Below are 13,028 nucleotides of genomic sequence, written 5' to 3' on the forward strand. Positions count from 1 at the left end.
AGTACCACCTTTCTCCCTGATAAAAAGAGGACCCGACTTACTCTGTGGAGTTCTTAAAAGGTAAGATTTAAGTGTATAAACTGGACATAAAGACTGGTCTTGTGGAAGGGGCACCACCTTCCAAGGAGACCACCTGTCTTGTGGGTCTTCGTTTTTAGCTAAGAATTTAGGATCAGGGAAAGGAGGACCTCTCCAGAAGGGAGGAAGTTCACAAAATTATCACCTCTAGTGAGAGCTGACAGCTCTGAGATTCTAGCACCTGAGGCCAAGCTAATCAGAAATAAGGTTTTCTTAACAGATCCTGATAAGAGCAATGAAAGTTATCTATCTCTGATGCTAACTTAAGGACGTCATTGAGAAACCACGTAACGGAATGTGGGCGTGATACTGGTCTCAGACGAGCGCATGCTCTGGGAATGGATGAAAAATAGGAGTCTGTAAGGTCGATTTTAAAGCCGAACAGGAATACTTTCTTTAGGGCTGACTTGGTTGTGGTAATAGTGGCTGGAGCAAGGCCTTTCTCAAACAATGATCTAAAGAAAGAGACTCCTAAATTAGCTGTCATAATTTTGGCTTCAGATGCTTTTAGGAAGGAGGCTAATTTTTGACTGCTGAGTCATACTGTCTAAGAGTAGAATCTCTTTTATCTGACTCAAGAAACAGAGTGTTGACAGGGTCAATGTTTGCTCCTTTTTGGGCTGCGAATTTTATAAAGTCCATAAAACTAGGGCATTCTGAATTCTTGAGGAAGCTGACACAGTCTTGGTTTGTACTGTCTGGGTCAGTATGGGCTTGGGAATCGAAGACTCCGCAGTCCCAGTTCCTGAAGAAGAGGGAACCAATTGCTCTTCGGCCCAGTAGGGGCTACTAGGGCCAGTTGACCTTTGAATGTCCTGAGTTTGTGCAATACTTTCAGCAGTAAATTTATTGGAGGGAACAGATAAATTTTCTCCCATTTGTTCCAATCTATTGTCATTGCATCCGTGGCGTATGCCTGAGGGTCCAGGTTGGGGGCCACATAACAGGGGAGCTTGAAGTTGCTTTCTGTCGCGAACAGATCCACTTGGAGACCCGGAACCTGGCGGCAAATCCATTTTGAAAGATTCCGTGTCCAGGGACCACTCCGTCTCCAACGGAGTCATCCTGGACAGGGAGTCCGCCACCACGTTCCGCACCCCGCTTTAGGTGGGTGGCTGACAGGTGCCAGCCGTGCTTGTTCGCCAGGGAGAAGATGGCAACCATTACTTGGTTTACTCGACCTGATTTGGAGCCGCCCCTGTTGATGCAATGAACTACCACTGCGCTGTCCAATACCAACCTGATATGAATCCGGTTGGGGGGGCGGATTTTCTTTAAAGTCAGAAAGACTGCCATAGCTTCCAGGGTGTTTATATGGAACTGTTGAAACATTGTGGACCAAGTTCCCTGTACTTTTTGTTTTGGGGAATATCCCCCAGCCGCTTAGGGAAGCGTCTGTATGGATAACTAATGCCGGAGGGGGAAACTGAAGCGGAACTGTTTTGACAGGCCCTTGACAGAGGTCCAAGGCCGCAGTCTTGTTTTCAATATTCGAGGGATGGAGGAGACCCTGTCTCTGAGCTTGACATTGGCTCGACTCCTCCATACTCTGTTTATGTCTTTGAGTTTCGCTTTTAAGAGCAGGTCTGTCACTGAGGCAAATTGAAGGACCCAAGGACCCTTTCTTGGGATCGGCGGGATGCTGATTGATTTTGAGAATCTTTCTGGTGAGAGATGCTATCTCCTTTCTCTTGGGAGATGGGAGGATAACGTGTGAGAGACAGATCCCATTGCAGGCCCAGCCACTGAAACCGGGACTCCGAGTCAGGCGGGACTTTTGTCTGTTCAGTTGAAAACCTAGCGATTCCAGGAAGTTGATGACTATGGTCGTAGCCTTCTGACACTCCAGAACTGTTGGTGCCCAAATTATCCAATCGTCCAGGTATGCTGCTAGGGATATCCCTCGGGACCGGAGTTGTTGAACTACCGTGTCCGCCAGCTTTGTGAATATCCTGGGCGCAATGTTTAGACCGAAGGGCATGACCTTGAAGGAGTAGGCTTGATTCCCGAGTCTGAAACCGAGGAACTGAGAGAAGTTCCGCGCAATCGGGACGTGATAGTAAGCGTCTGAAAGATCGATGGAGGTGGTGACGGCTCCACGCCGAAGTAGAGTCCGTACCTGGGCTATTGTAAGCATGCGAAAATTTGTCGCATTTTATGTAGAGATTTAGACGCGACAGATCCAGGATCACCCTTTGCTGATCTGAGTCTTTTTGGGAACAGTGAATAACCTGCCTTGAAATTTTAGGTGCCTTACTTTCTTTATTGCTCGTTTGTTGAGCAATTCTGCCACATAATCCCGTAGGATTGATGAGGGTGGTTGGTAAAACTTGTTTGGAGGAGGAGGTTTTTGATCCAACTCCAACCCAGGCCTTTGGACACAATGCTGTGTGCCCAAGGGCTGAAGGTCCATTGGTCCCTGAACCAAAACAGGCGACCGCCTACCTGTGTTTTTTCTCAGTGGGAGGGAGTGGGTTTGTTCCCTCTACCACGTCCAGGTTTTCCCCTTGGGGTGGTGTTGGGCTTCCCTCTGTGAAAGGGACCTGCCTCTTCCCCCTTGCGATTCTGTTAAGGCCGTGAAAGTAACCCGGCCCTCGTAGGTGGGATTGTAAGCTGGCGAAGTAACATACGAGGGCGCAGCAGGGGAATGAGCTGGTTGGACCAGCACATATTGTTGGGGGTGAGCCTTTTGAGGTGGAGGACTGTGTCGCTGCCGAGACTGGGACGGCTTGAACTACCGCCTGCTGGTGGGGCCTTTATGTCTCCTAAAACGCTTGCCTCCTTTCGATCTGGGGACCGCCAGATTCAGGGTCTTGCGTTTATAGGCAGAAATGCCCCAGCGAGAGCGCAGACTCTGGTTGGCCCTTGTAGCCTCTGACATGACATTGTAACCTCTTCTTCTGGGAAGAGGTTAGGTCCCCAGATCGAGCTCTTTATGAGCCTGTTAGGCTCGTGGACGGATAGAAGCGTTCGGCAAAGATGAACTTCCTACATTCCAGTCTGGCCATGATGAATTCAAACAGGTCAGACTGAAAGCCAGCCAACAGGGACTTAGCCAAGACCTGGAAAAATGGGTTCGTCCGAGCAGGAGACGGCAGTGGCTTCTGTGAGGCAGACGGAGTTCAAGGACCGGGCTAGCTTAGTCCGGGCATCAAACTCTGCCTTCAATAGCAAAGATTCCGGCAGTTTGGGAGCTTCTTCGCTAAACTGTGAGGAAGCACAGAGGGGTCTAATTTCCCGACCGTGAAGGTGGACGGAGCCTCCATCCAGAACTTGTCACTTCCGGGAAAACCAGGGAGGTGGGGTCTGTCTCCTTAGCTGTGGTAACGGATTACCATCAAAGCACGCTCGGGCCGTAGCCAGAGCGACTTTGTCCAAGCAAGGGGTGGTAAGTTGTCTCCCAGGGCAAACATAGTGAAGTTGCCCTTGAAAGGAGTCAACTTTGTGTTGTCTGCCTGCCACTCCGTCAGAGTGCGCAGGAGAGCCGACTGAGCTTGGTCCCTAGGGATGATGACAGTCTCCCTAGGAACCTTATCTGAACGAATCCAAGCTTCCTCAGTCAGTCTTACGAAACCTGGATATGGGGGCAGGAGATCGGGGAAGAACTCCAACTCCTCCAACCGTCTCGTGCCAAGACCTTCAATGGTTAGTTTGCCATCATGTTGGATGGCCCGGAGAGCTAAACGCCAAGGGTTACCAGGATCGAAGGCGGGAGTTCCGCAGTATCGGGAATGACATACTGTGGTTCAGCTGGGGGTGGGTTCTTCATTCCCGCCAGCATGTTGTCATAACTGGCAAACTTCTCCGAGACCTTACTGTCATATGTGGCAAACTTTTCGGACATCTGGTTAAATTTGTCATTAAAGTCCTCGGAGAACCTTTGGAACATCTCTTTTGCAAAGGGCCTCGCGTCAAAGCAGGTTGGCGAGGAGGGCTTGATTTTGATGCCCTCTTACTCGCGCCTTTGCCGGAGGAACTAGACTTGCCCGGAGGCTACAGGTCCTGAGACCTTAGCCTTCGACGGGGAAGGGCGATGCTTTCTTGGATGACAAGGACTTATAGCCCTTCGCCTTCCATGAAGTCTTCAACTTCAACTTGGGGATAGCTGATGGAGCCCTATCACCCAAGGAGGAAGACTTCCCAAAACCTGAAAAAGAGGACAATGATGAAGCTGGGGAGTCAAAAAAGGGGGCGCCGCCCCAACCTCACTTACCTCGCTACTTACCCCCAGGTCCTGTTCAACAGCCATCGGTTCCAGGTCTAAGTTCAAGGCGGCGACGTCCTCTGAGACTTCTGAATAAAGAATATCCACTTGGGGTGGCTGGGTCGCATCCCGGATCTGCTGGATGATGGGGTGGCAAGATCTTCTGGCACTGCGCCGCCACCCGTGCGCGGGGTAGAGCAGGTCCTCAACCTCAAGCGTCGAGGGCGTAGGGCTTCCCCGACGGAACATTCCTTCCAAACCCAGCCACCCAGGCCCGGAGAGATTCCAAGGCCGACTTCTTAGAGGACTCGTCCGCCTGAAAGAAAGCCAAGAATTAGCTAAAGGTGAAAAAACAGTCCGGAAACCACATAAACAAAATTCAAAATGAGGAGCACAAAACGGAGGAAGAGTATCACTTACCGACTCATCCTGGATGGTTGCGCAGAGAGCGAAGCAAACCTCACAACCATCAGGGTGCCAGACTACCAGGTCGTCCAAGGCGGACCGCACAACCAGCGTGGGTCCGCACACTACGTGACCGTAGGGCTGTTGCAGTGACGCAGTACACCCGGCTCCTCACAGCGAACAGTCTGTAAGTGGAAAACGAACATGAACCTACCACTCTAAGCGATTTAAGGCTGGAAAGGCCGGGAATTTCAGCTGCAACCGAATACTCCGGTGGAGAAGAAATACCTTTTAATAAACTAGGCCAATAAGCTCTAAAATACACAGAGTGGCAAGTAAGACTACCAGACCCCGGAACACTCCGGGAATGGAAGGAGTGAGACAACAGGGACTAACCATAAGGGATTGCCTGTAAAATAACGGCGGAACCCGGGCGTAGGACCGGACTCATGTAAAAAACTAAAGGAGAGTACTCCGAAGATAACAAACTTATCTAAATATCAGTCAAAAATAATAACAATAACAAGTGACGGTAAATACTCCGGAGACCGGAGGGATCCGCTCCCCTTATAAAATGTGAATCCTTCCTCACTTACTTCCCCGCCGGAGAAACAAGACGGGCAAAATGCTCGTATATACATAAGATAAGCTGAAGCAATTACATTTTACCCTATCACGTAACCCGACGGGGAGGCGGGAGGTGTGGGATAGTGTCTCGAACACGTTCGAGCAAACGAACCACCAACCCCAACACAGCGATGCTAGAGACTGTATGGGAGGGAGCGAATCCCTCTACCAAAAAGAGGAGTCCCTGAACTCGGAGAAAACGCCATCTAGCGTCACCCGCGCGAGTAGAGCAAGGCTGGAGGGGGGGGGGGGGGTAGGGGAGAGGGGTAGGCTACCAGGAAGGGAACAGGAGACAGGGAAAAAACATATGACCCGCTCAACTGCACCCATACCTCCAAGAATAATGAAACTTGGGAGGGTAGCCTACCACTGGAAGCTACGCAGCCCGATGCCCGACTCCTACCTAGGCGAAGCCTAATAGGGACCTAACCTAGTATAGGCTAGGAAAAAGGGAGGAGTGCGGAGGGGAAGAGGAAACAACAGGGAGAGAAATTTTGTGCCTAGAACCAACCGGGATCGAGAAGGGGGGGCAAGGAGGCGACTAGCCTAGAGGAAACACATCCAAAGAACTCTATTCCCCCAAATGAAGGAAGAGAACTAAGGGGCTCACTCTGCCCACCAAAAAACGACCTCGGAGGAAACAGCAACCAAAACTCCCTCAACCTGATGATCCTCACACCCAGGGCAAGGGGATGGGAGCAAAACCAGCCTAACTCCACCAAATAACCATCACGCATGAAAAATGGAACAAAAATGTGCTCAATAGAGTGCGTAGCCTACCTCGGGGAAGCGGTTAGATCTGAGGCTGCCGCCACCATAAGGAGGTAAACAACAAAATAAATAAAATAAATAAAATAAAATAAAATAAAAGAGAGCACCATCTCCGAGAATAAAATAATTAGCCTACTTGAGACTAAAAATAAAAGGAACCCAACCTGGGGGGGTACCTGGACGGGCATCACCTAACAAAGTCCGGTAGGCCAATGAAACGTAATTTTAAACAAAAAAAGGGGAGCTCCATGCAGGGAACCACCAGGAAGGGAACCAAGGGGTAAAATCTATCTGTAACGACGAGGAGACAACTCCAACAGAAAAGAACTGAAGGAGTCGCCTCATGTCGACATGGCTGGCGGGGGACGCCGTGGCGTCATAAAAAGATCTCAATATTTATGAAAATACGAGACCAAAACAGCCAAAAAATAGAACAAAACCCCACAAGAAGATGGTACTTAACTTGGAGATGGTAAAGCTGCTCGATGCCATCGTTGATGAAGAGATAATCCAAAAAAAGGAAAGACGAGCACACAAAGAAATGGTGCAATCACGTGCTAGAAAATGGAATGAGGTAGGTGGCGCTGGTGTCGCCGTCCTGGCGGGTGCTGAGTGTGGGGGCTGTAACAGCTCACCGCTCTGTTCTGGGGGTTTTGATAAGGAGAGATCTTTCGAGTAGGTTTCCGTGGTAGTGGTATTTCACTCACCCTTACTTATACCGACGCCTTCCTAGAAGACGCTCGACTGGGGGTAGTAACCCCAGCTTTCCTGAAAGCTCTTTTTCTCTGGTATATCTAGCATTTTATACCTAGAAATTCGTGCTGTAATGGAATTTCACCGGCTGACACGGGACTGAACTCAGAAAACTTTATTTTATCATAAAAATGTCATGTTTAGAAAATACTCATGAAGATGTGTTACATTACATTTCTACAATTTGTTTATACAGCATTAAGGAAGTAATTACTCAAACATTTTAAATAATGTTTCTAAATCATTCTAAATTTTTTTTCAAAAAGATATCACAGACTTAGAGAGGTTAAGACACATTGTCATATAACTGATTTACTTGAGGTAATTGCAGCTTACATGCACTTTGGTATATTAAAGCAAGCACACAGAATGAAAAAAAAATATATCACTATTACTGTTTTCTTTTAGATTTGAGACCCAAGCTAGGATGGTATGTATGTAAAAATTTTATATTTATTTCCAGCTCCAACAGGGGTAGGAAAGAATGGCAGATACAATGGTTTTGCCAGAGCGGATTCCAGCGCAGGAGTACATGATGAACCTTATGGTAGATGGAGATGAAGATGATGATGTTAGGTTACATTTGGCAGCTTTATGTGGAGACAGCATTGGACTGAAACAGGTGTTGGAAGGTTCCAGTAGTAAGGAATGGCTGAATTATCGAGTCCGCCCGTATATGTCACCTCCATTAAGGTTGGCAGTTTCTGGTAAGTTAGCCTAGTAGGTAAATTAGGGGCAGGGGATTTGATGCTGAAAGTGACTTCTTGAACTTTGATTGCAAAATTTTAGGTGAAATGGCTCTAAATTCTATTCAGTTTAATAGATTATATTATCTCATATATATCTCTTTTGATTTTTGATTTGTATTTCAGGTGCAAGTTGTGAATGTGTTGAACTTCTTTTAAATGCTGGGGCAGAAATTGATCTTGAGGATGTTAAAGGCCAGACACCTTTGTTTGTAGCAACATCATGTAGAAAAATTGATATAATGAAGGTAAAATAGTAATATTACACTGCAGGTATATAACATAAATAGACCTCTGCAAAATTAACAGGTTTTGACATAGGAAAAACCGGTTTTTGGTAGTCGCTGTTGAGTCCAAGGAGTTACCTTCCATGGTCTACATGGAGCTCTGGTAGACCATGGAAGGTAACTCCTTCAGGACGAAACAAGCGACTACGCTAACAAAAAAGCTGTTGTTTCATGTATGTAAAATTGTAAAGGCAATAAAAACTGTATACTAAATATCATTTGTATGTTGGATAGATTATCAAGTTTAACATATACCTTTGATAGTAGAGTAAGTCTTTAGTGTTTTCTTTTTCACATATAGTACATCACTGTTGCTCAGTTTTTAGATTTTATGAAGGAGATAACACTACTAAAACATACTACAGTACTCAGCTTTTGTATCTACTTTATTACCAGATTTTGACAGTTAACATGTTAAGAGCTTTAGATGCTTCTAGCATTTGAGGATTAACTAATGAAAGCTGATCTGATTTCTTAACTGGCATTACAGTACTTTTACCAGAACTACATTCTTTTATGGTATTGTGGTTGTGGTTGGATAGATTCCTCTTGAGTTAGAACAGGAGTGGTGCTGCTCACTTCACCAATGCACTCTTACGTATGCTATTAATATCTCAGAATTGTATAATTGTATTCATTCTCCTCACATGCATACTGCATGGTTAAGTATTGGTTTATATAGTCCTAAGAATTTTCTCAGAAGAAACTGAATTTTCTGTAAAGAAATAATCAATATTGCTGTATAAATTCTTCCAAATCCGATTTATTTGAGTATTATACAATATTTAATTGATTTTGAGTGATATTGTAAGTGTGAATTAGTCTGGGCCTCCTCAGCTGCCCATACAAAAAATTTTGTCACCCATGGCATTTCTATTGGAGATGTGGTCTTAATGTGCAGTAAATCAAAGCAGAAAGCATTTGATTTGTTGTGTGTACCAGGCTTGGCCAGAATCCCTGTGACTTGCCTTTTGAAGTAGGAATTTGTGAATGACTTTGGTAACTGAAAATGGGTATTGTGAAGATGATATGACATCACTCCTTCATTTGTTTCAAACTGATTTCCTAACTGGCAATGCAGTATATATGTCAGAACTACACTCTGGTATGGTACTGTTGTGATTTCCATTTACTCTGCTTGCTCTTCTTACTTCTTCCATCCTCCCAGCTTTCCTTATTTTGTTGCTGTGGCTTTGTCCATGAATTAGTTAATAGCATTGAAAGGCACGATTTTTTGTCCCGTTCTTAAATAAGTTTTGATTTTGCTAATACTTCTGCCTTCTCCTGGCTTGAGCCTTTTTTTCCTTTTTTCTTCTCATCCACCTCTAGCTGCTCCAGCGTTTATTGTTCCCTTTGTCTCAATTATTGTGACTTTAGCAGTTTTCTGTCAGATCCTTCTCACATAGTACTATAATAATTTAACTGAACATTGTTTCTTATTTCTGTCTTCTTTCACCTCAGTGGTCCAGGTAAAATATTTAATAATACTGTAATAATAATAATAATAATAATAATAATAATAAAGGTGGGTGCCATGTCAGAGTGGTTTATCTCATCAATGGACTGGTTAAGCCACATTGGAGCTGGTCATTTGTTGGATTGGTGACCTCCCTCCTCAGCATTGATTCCTTGGGAAAGGATCTTGACCACCATTTCCTTAGTATGCTCAGCTGTAAATGTGTACCTATGCTTGATGGGGTAGGGTCCAGCTATGGGTTAAATAGTAAAAACTCAGCAATAATGGAGTGAAATGAAAGATTAAATGACAGTGACATAAATGGAACCTCTGGCATCAGAGGAGCTTTGTCTGGCAGCCAGGTATACAGCCTAGTGAGCTGGGAGGATGGTCAGGTACTTGGAGGTCGTCATCCAGCAACTGACCACCACAGTGACAGTAACCAGCAACCAGAAACTGGAGCTACAGAGGCAAACTAGAAGAGGAATTGGACAAGGGAAGAAAATAAGGAAATATGGAGATTAAGCAACCCGACAGAAAGAGGATACAGAAGAAGACTGGTCAACATCTGGAATGAGAGATATGACACCCCTCAAACAGAACAGAGGCTGGCAGACCAATTAAGAAAAACAGAGATAAAGAACTGGCTCTCCACAATAGAAAGAGAGGAACTGGAGAGAGAAAGAACACCCAGCAACGAAGGACAAGAAGACGAACTAAGAGACGATACCACAGAAGATGACAGGAATGATGAGGTACCAAACAATGGCACACGAGGAAATACTGAAGATGTAACAGAGAGGTCAGATTGGGTGGAAAAGATTAGACAATGGATGAAGCCAGATATGGAAAAAACAAAGACCCCTCCATGAAAGTCTACAACACAAGGAAACTAAGGGAGAAAACAAGTGAAGTTAATGAAATAATGAGACTAGTACACACCACCAGTATCACAGAAACAAATAACCTGGCATATGCTGGAGTAGTAGTAGAACTCATAAGGATAAAACACCATCACCACCATCGCAACCAACCAACAGAAACCAAAACAGCAACTGCCTTGGAAAAGACATCTGGAAAAACAAATCATAGCGATGAGATCTGACTTGAGTAAACTTAAAGAGATGGCAGAAAAGAGGCTAAGAAGCAAGAAAATAAGGGAGGAACTGAACAAGAAATACAAAATACAGGAGAAGGGACTAAACAACACAATAGAAGATATAAAACAGAGGCTTAAAGCCAAAGCACATAAGATCCAACAGTACATGAACAGGAATAAAGGATACCAACAGAACAAACTCTTCAGAACCAACCAGAAAAGACTATACAGCAACTAAGAGGGGAAAACAACCTCCAGGAAATTCCTGAAGCCGAATCAAGTAAGAAACTCTGGGAAAATATATGGAACAATCTGGTATCACAACAAACATGCAACATGGCTCCAGGAAGTCAAGGCATAAGAAATGGGGAGAATAAAACAAAGATTCACCGAGATCACGACAGACACAGTCAAACACCAACTAAAGAAAATGCCCAACTAGCTCAAAAACTTTAAGGCCCTACACCCACGAATAGTAGAACAACTCCAGCATTGTATCACAAACCACCATGCGCCCAAATGGATGACCACAGAGAAAACATCCTTAGTACAAAAAAACAAGAACAAGGGAAATGGAGCAAGTAACTACAGGCCTATCACCTGCCTACCAATAATGTGGAAGTTACTAACAGGTATTATCAGTGAAAAGCTTATACAACTACCTAGAGGATGCAAACATCATCCCTTACCAACAGAAAGGCTGCAGAAGGAAGTGCAGGGGCACAAAAGACCAGCTCCTGATAGACAAATGGTAGTGAGGAAAACACCATCAGCTTCCTAAAAAATACAATGCGCAATTGGAATACAGTACTTACAAGCTCTGGGATAAGACTAGCAGAGGTTAACATCAGGAGAGGGATCTTTCAAGGCGACTCACCGTTCCCACTACTCTTCGTAGTAGCCATGATTCCCATGACAAAAGTACAGCAAGAGATGGATGCTGGGTACCAACTCAAGGAAGGAAGCAACAAAATTAACCATCTGATGTTAATGGATGACATCAAGCTGTATGGTTAGAGCATCAAGGAAATAGATGCCCTAATCCAGAATGTAAGGATTGTATCTGGGGACATCAGGATGGATTTTGGAATAGAAAAATGCCCCTAGGTCAACAAACAAAAAGGTAAAGTGACAAGGACTGAAGGGATAAAGCTACCAGATGGGAATAGCATCAAACACATAGATGAGACAGGATACAAATACCTGAGAATAATAGAAGGAGAGGATATAAAACACCAAGAAATATAGGATACAATCAGGAAAGAATATATGCAGGGACTTATGGCAATACTAAAGTCAAAACTCAATGCCGGAAGCATGACAAAAGCCATAAACACATGGGTAGTACCAGTAATCAGATACAGTGCAGGTGTAGTGGAGTGGACGAAGGCTGAACTCCACAGCATAGACCAGAAAACTAGGAAACACATGACAATACACAAAGTACTACACCCTAGAGCAAATACAGATAGACTACACATAACATGAAAGGAAGGAGGGAGAGGTCTACTAAGCATAGAGGACTGCGTCAACATCGAGAGCAGAGCATTGGAGCAATATCTGAAAACCAGTGAAGACGAGTGGCTAAGGAGTGCATGGGATGGAGGACTGATAAAAGTAGACGAAGACCCAGAAATATACAGGAACAGGAGAATGAAAAACAGGACAAAGGAATGGCACAGCAAACCAATGCACGGACAGTACATGAGACAGACTAAAGAACTGGCCAGCAGTGAAACATGGCAATGGCTACAGAGGGGAGAACTCAAGAAGGAAACAGAAAAAATGCTACCAGCGACACAAGATCAGACTGAGACCATAAACCACATAGCTAGCAAGTGCTGGCGCTTGCACAGAACCAGTACAAAAAGAGGCATGATTCAGTAGCAAAAGCCCTCCACTGGAGACTGTGCAAGAAACACCAGCAAGCTTGCATTAATAAGTGGTATGAATACCAACCTGAGGGAGTGATAGACAACGATCAAGCAAAGATCCTCTGGGACTGTGGTATCAGAACAGAAAGGGTGATACATGCCAATAGACTAGGCTTGATGCTGATTGACAAAATCAAGAAGAAAGTATCACTCATTAATGATGCAATACTATGGAACACCAGAGTAGATGAGAAAGAAAGAGAAAAAATTGATAAGTATCAAGACCTGAAAATGGAAATAAGAACGATATGGGATATGCCAGTGGAAATTGTACCCATAATCATAGGAACACTAGGCACAATCCCAAGATCTCTGAAAAGGAACCTAGAAAAACTAGATGCCAAAGTAGCTCCAGGACTCATGCAGAAGAATGTGCTATTAGAAAGCTCACATACTGAGAAAAGTGATAGATTTGTAAGGAGGCAAGAAGCAACCTGGAACCCCACATTATAAATTCCACCCAGTCTAATAGGATAACTGAGATAGAAAATAATAACAATAATATAATATACTATTAATAATAATAATACCTTTCATCTGACCATTCCCTCCAAGTACAAGCAGTGCATATGCAGTATTATTTTCTGGGTAAGGGAGAGTCAGTCTCAACATCTCTTGTTCCTGTTGCATTTGCAATTTTTTTGGTCTCCTTGAAACGTTGCATGTTT

At 44.6% G+C, this 13,028-nt stretch overlaps 1 protein-coding gene across 1 annotated transcript in view; it reads left to right on the top strand.

The window, feature by feature from the left end:
- Positions 1–13,028, top strand: part of LOC136835190 (ankyrin repeat and SOCS box protein 12-like) — a 90,337-nt gene that overhangs the window by 12,462 nt on the left and 64,847 nt on the right. Inside the window, exons 2-3 of the mRNA XM_067098419.1 lie at positions 7,302–7,545; positions 7,711–7,832. Of these exons, the coding sequence (XP_066954520.1) occupies positions 7,323–7,545; positions 7,711–7,832 (345 nt within the window). The 5' untranslated portion in view covers positions 7,302–7,322. The remainder of the gene's footprint in view (positions 1–7,301; positions 7,546–7,710; positions 7,833–13,028) is intronic.

This window comes from Macrobrachium rosenbergii, chromosome 55, assembly GCF_040412425.1.
Source record: "Macrobrachium rosenbergii isolate ZJJX-2024 chromosome 55, ASM4041242v1, whole genome shotgun sequence".
In the NCBI taxonomy this organism is placed as follows: Eukaryota; Metazoa; Arthropoda; class Malacostraca; order Decapoda; family Palaemonidae; genus Macrobrachium; species Macrobrachium rosenbergii.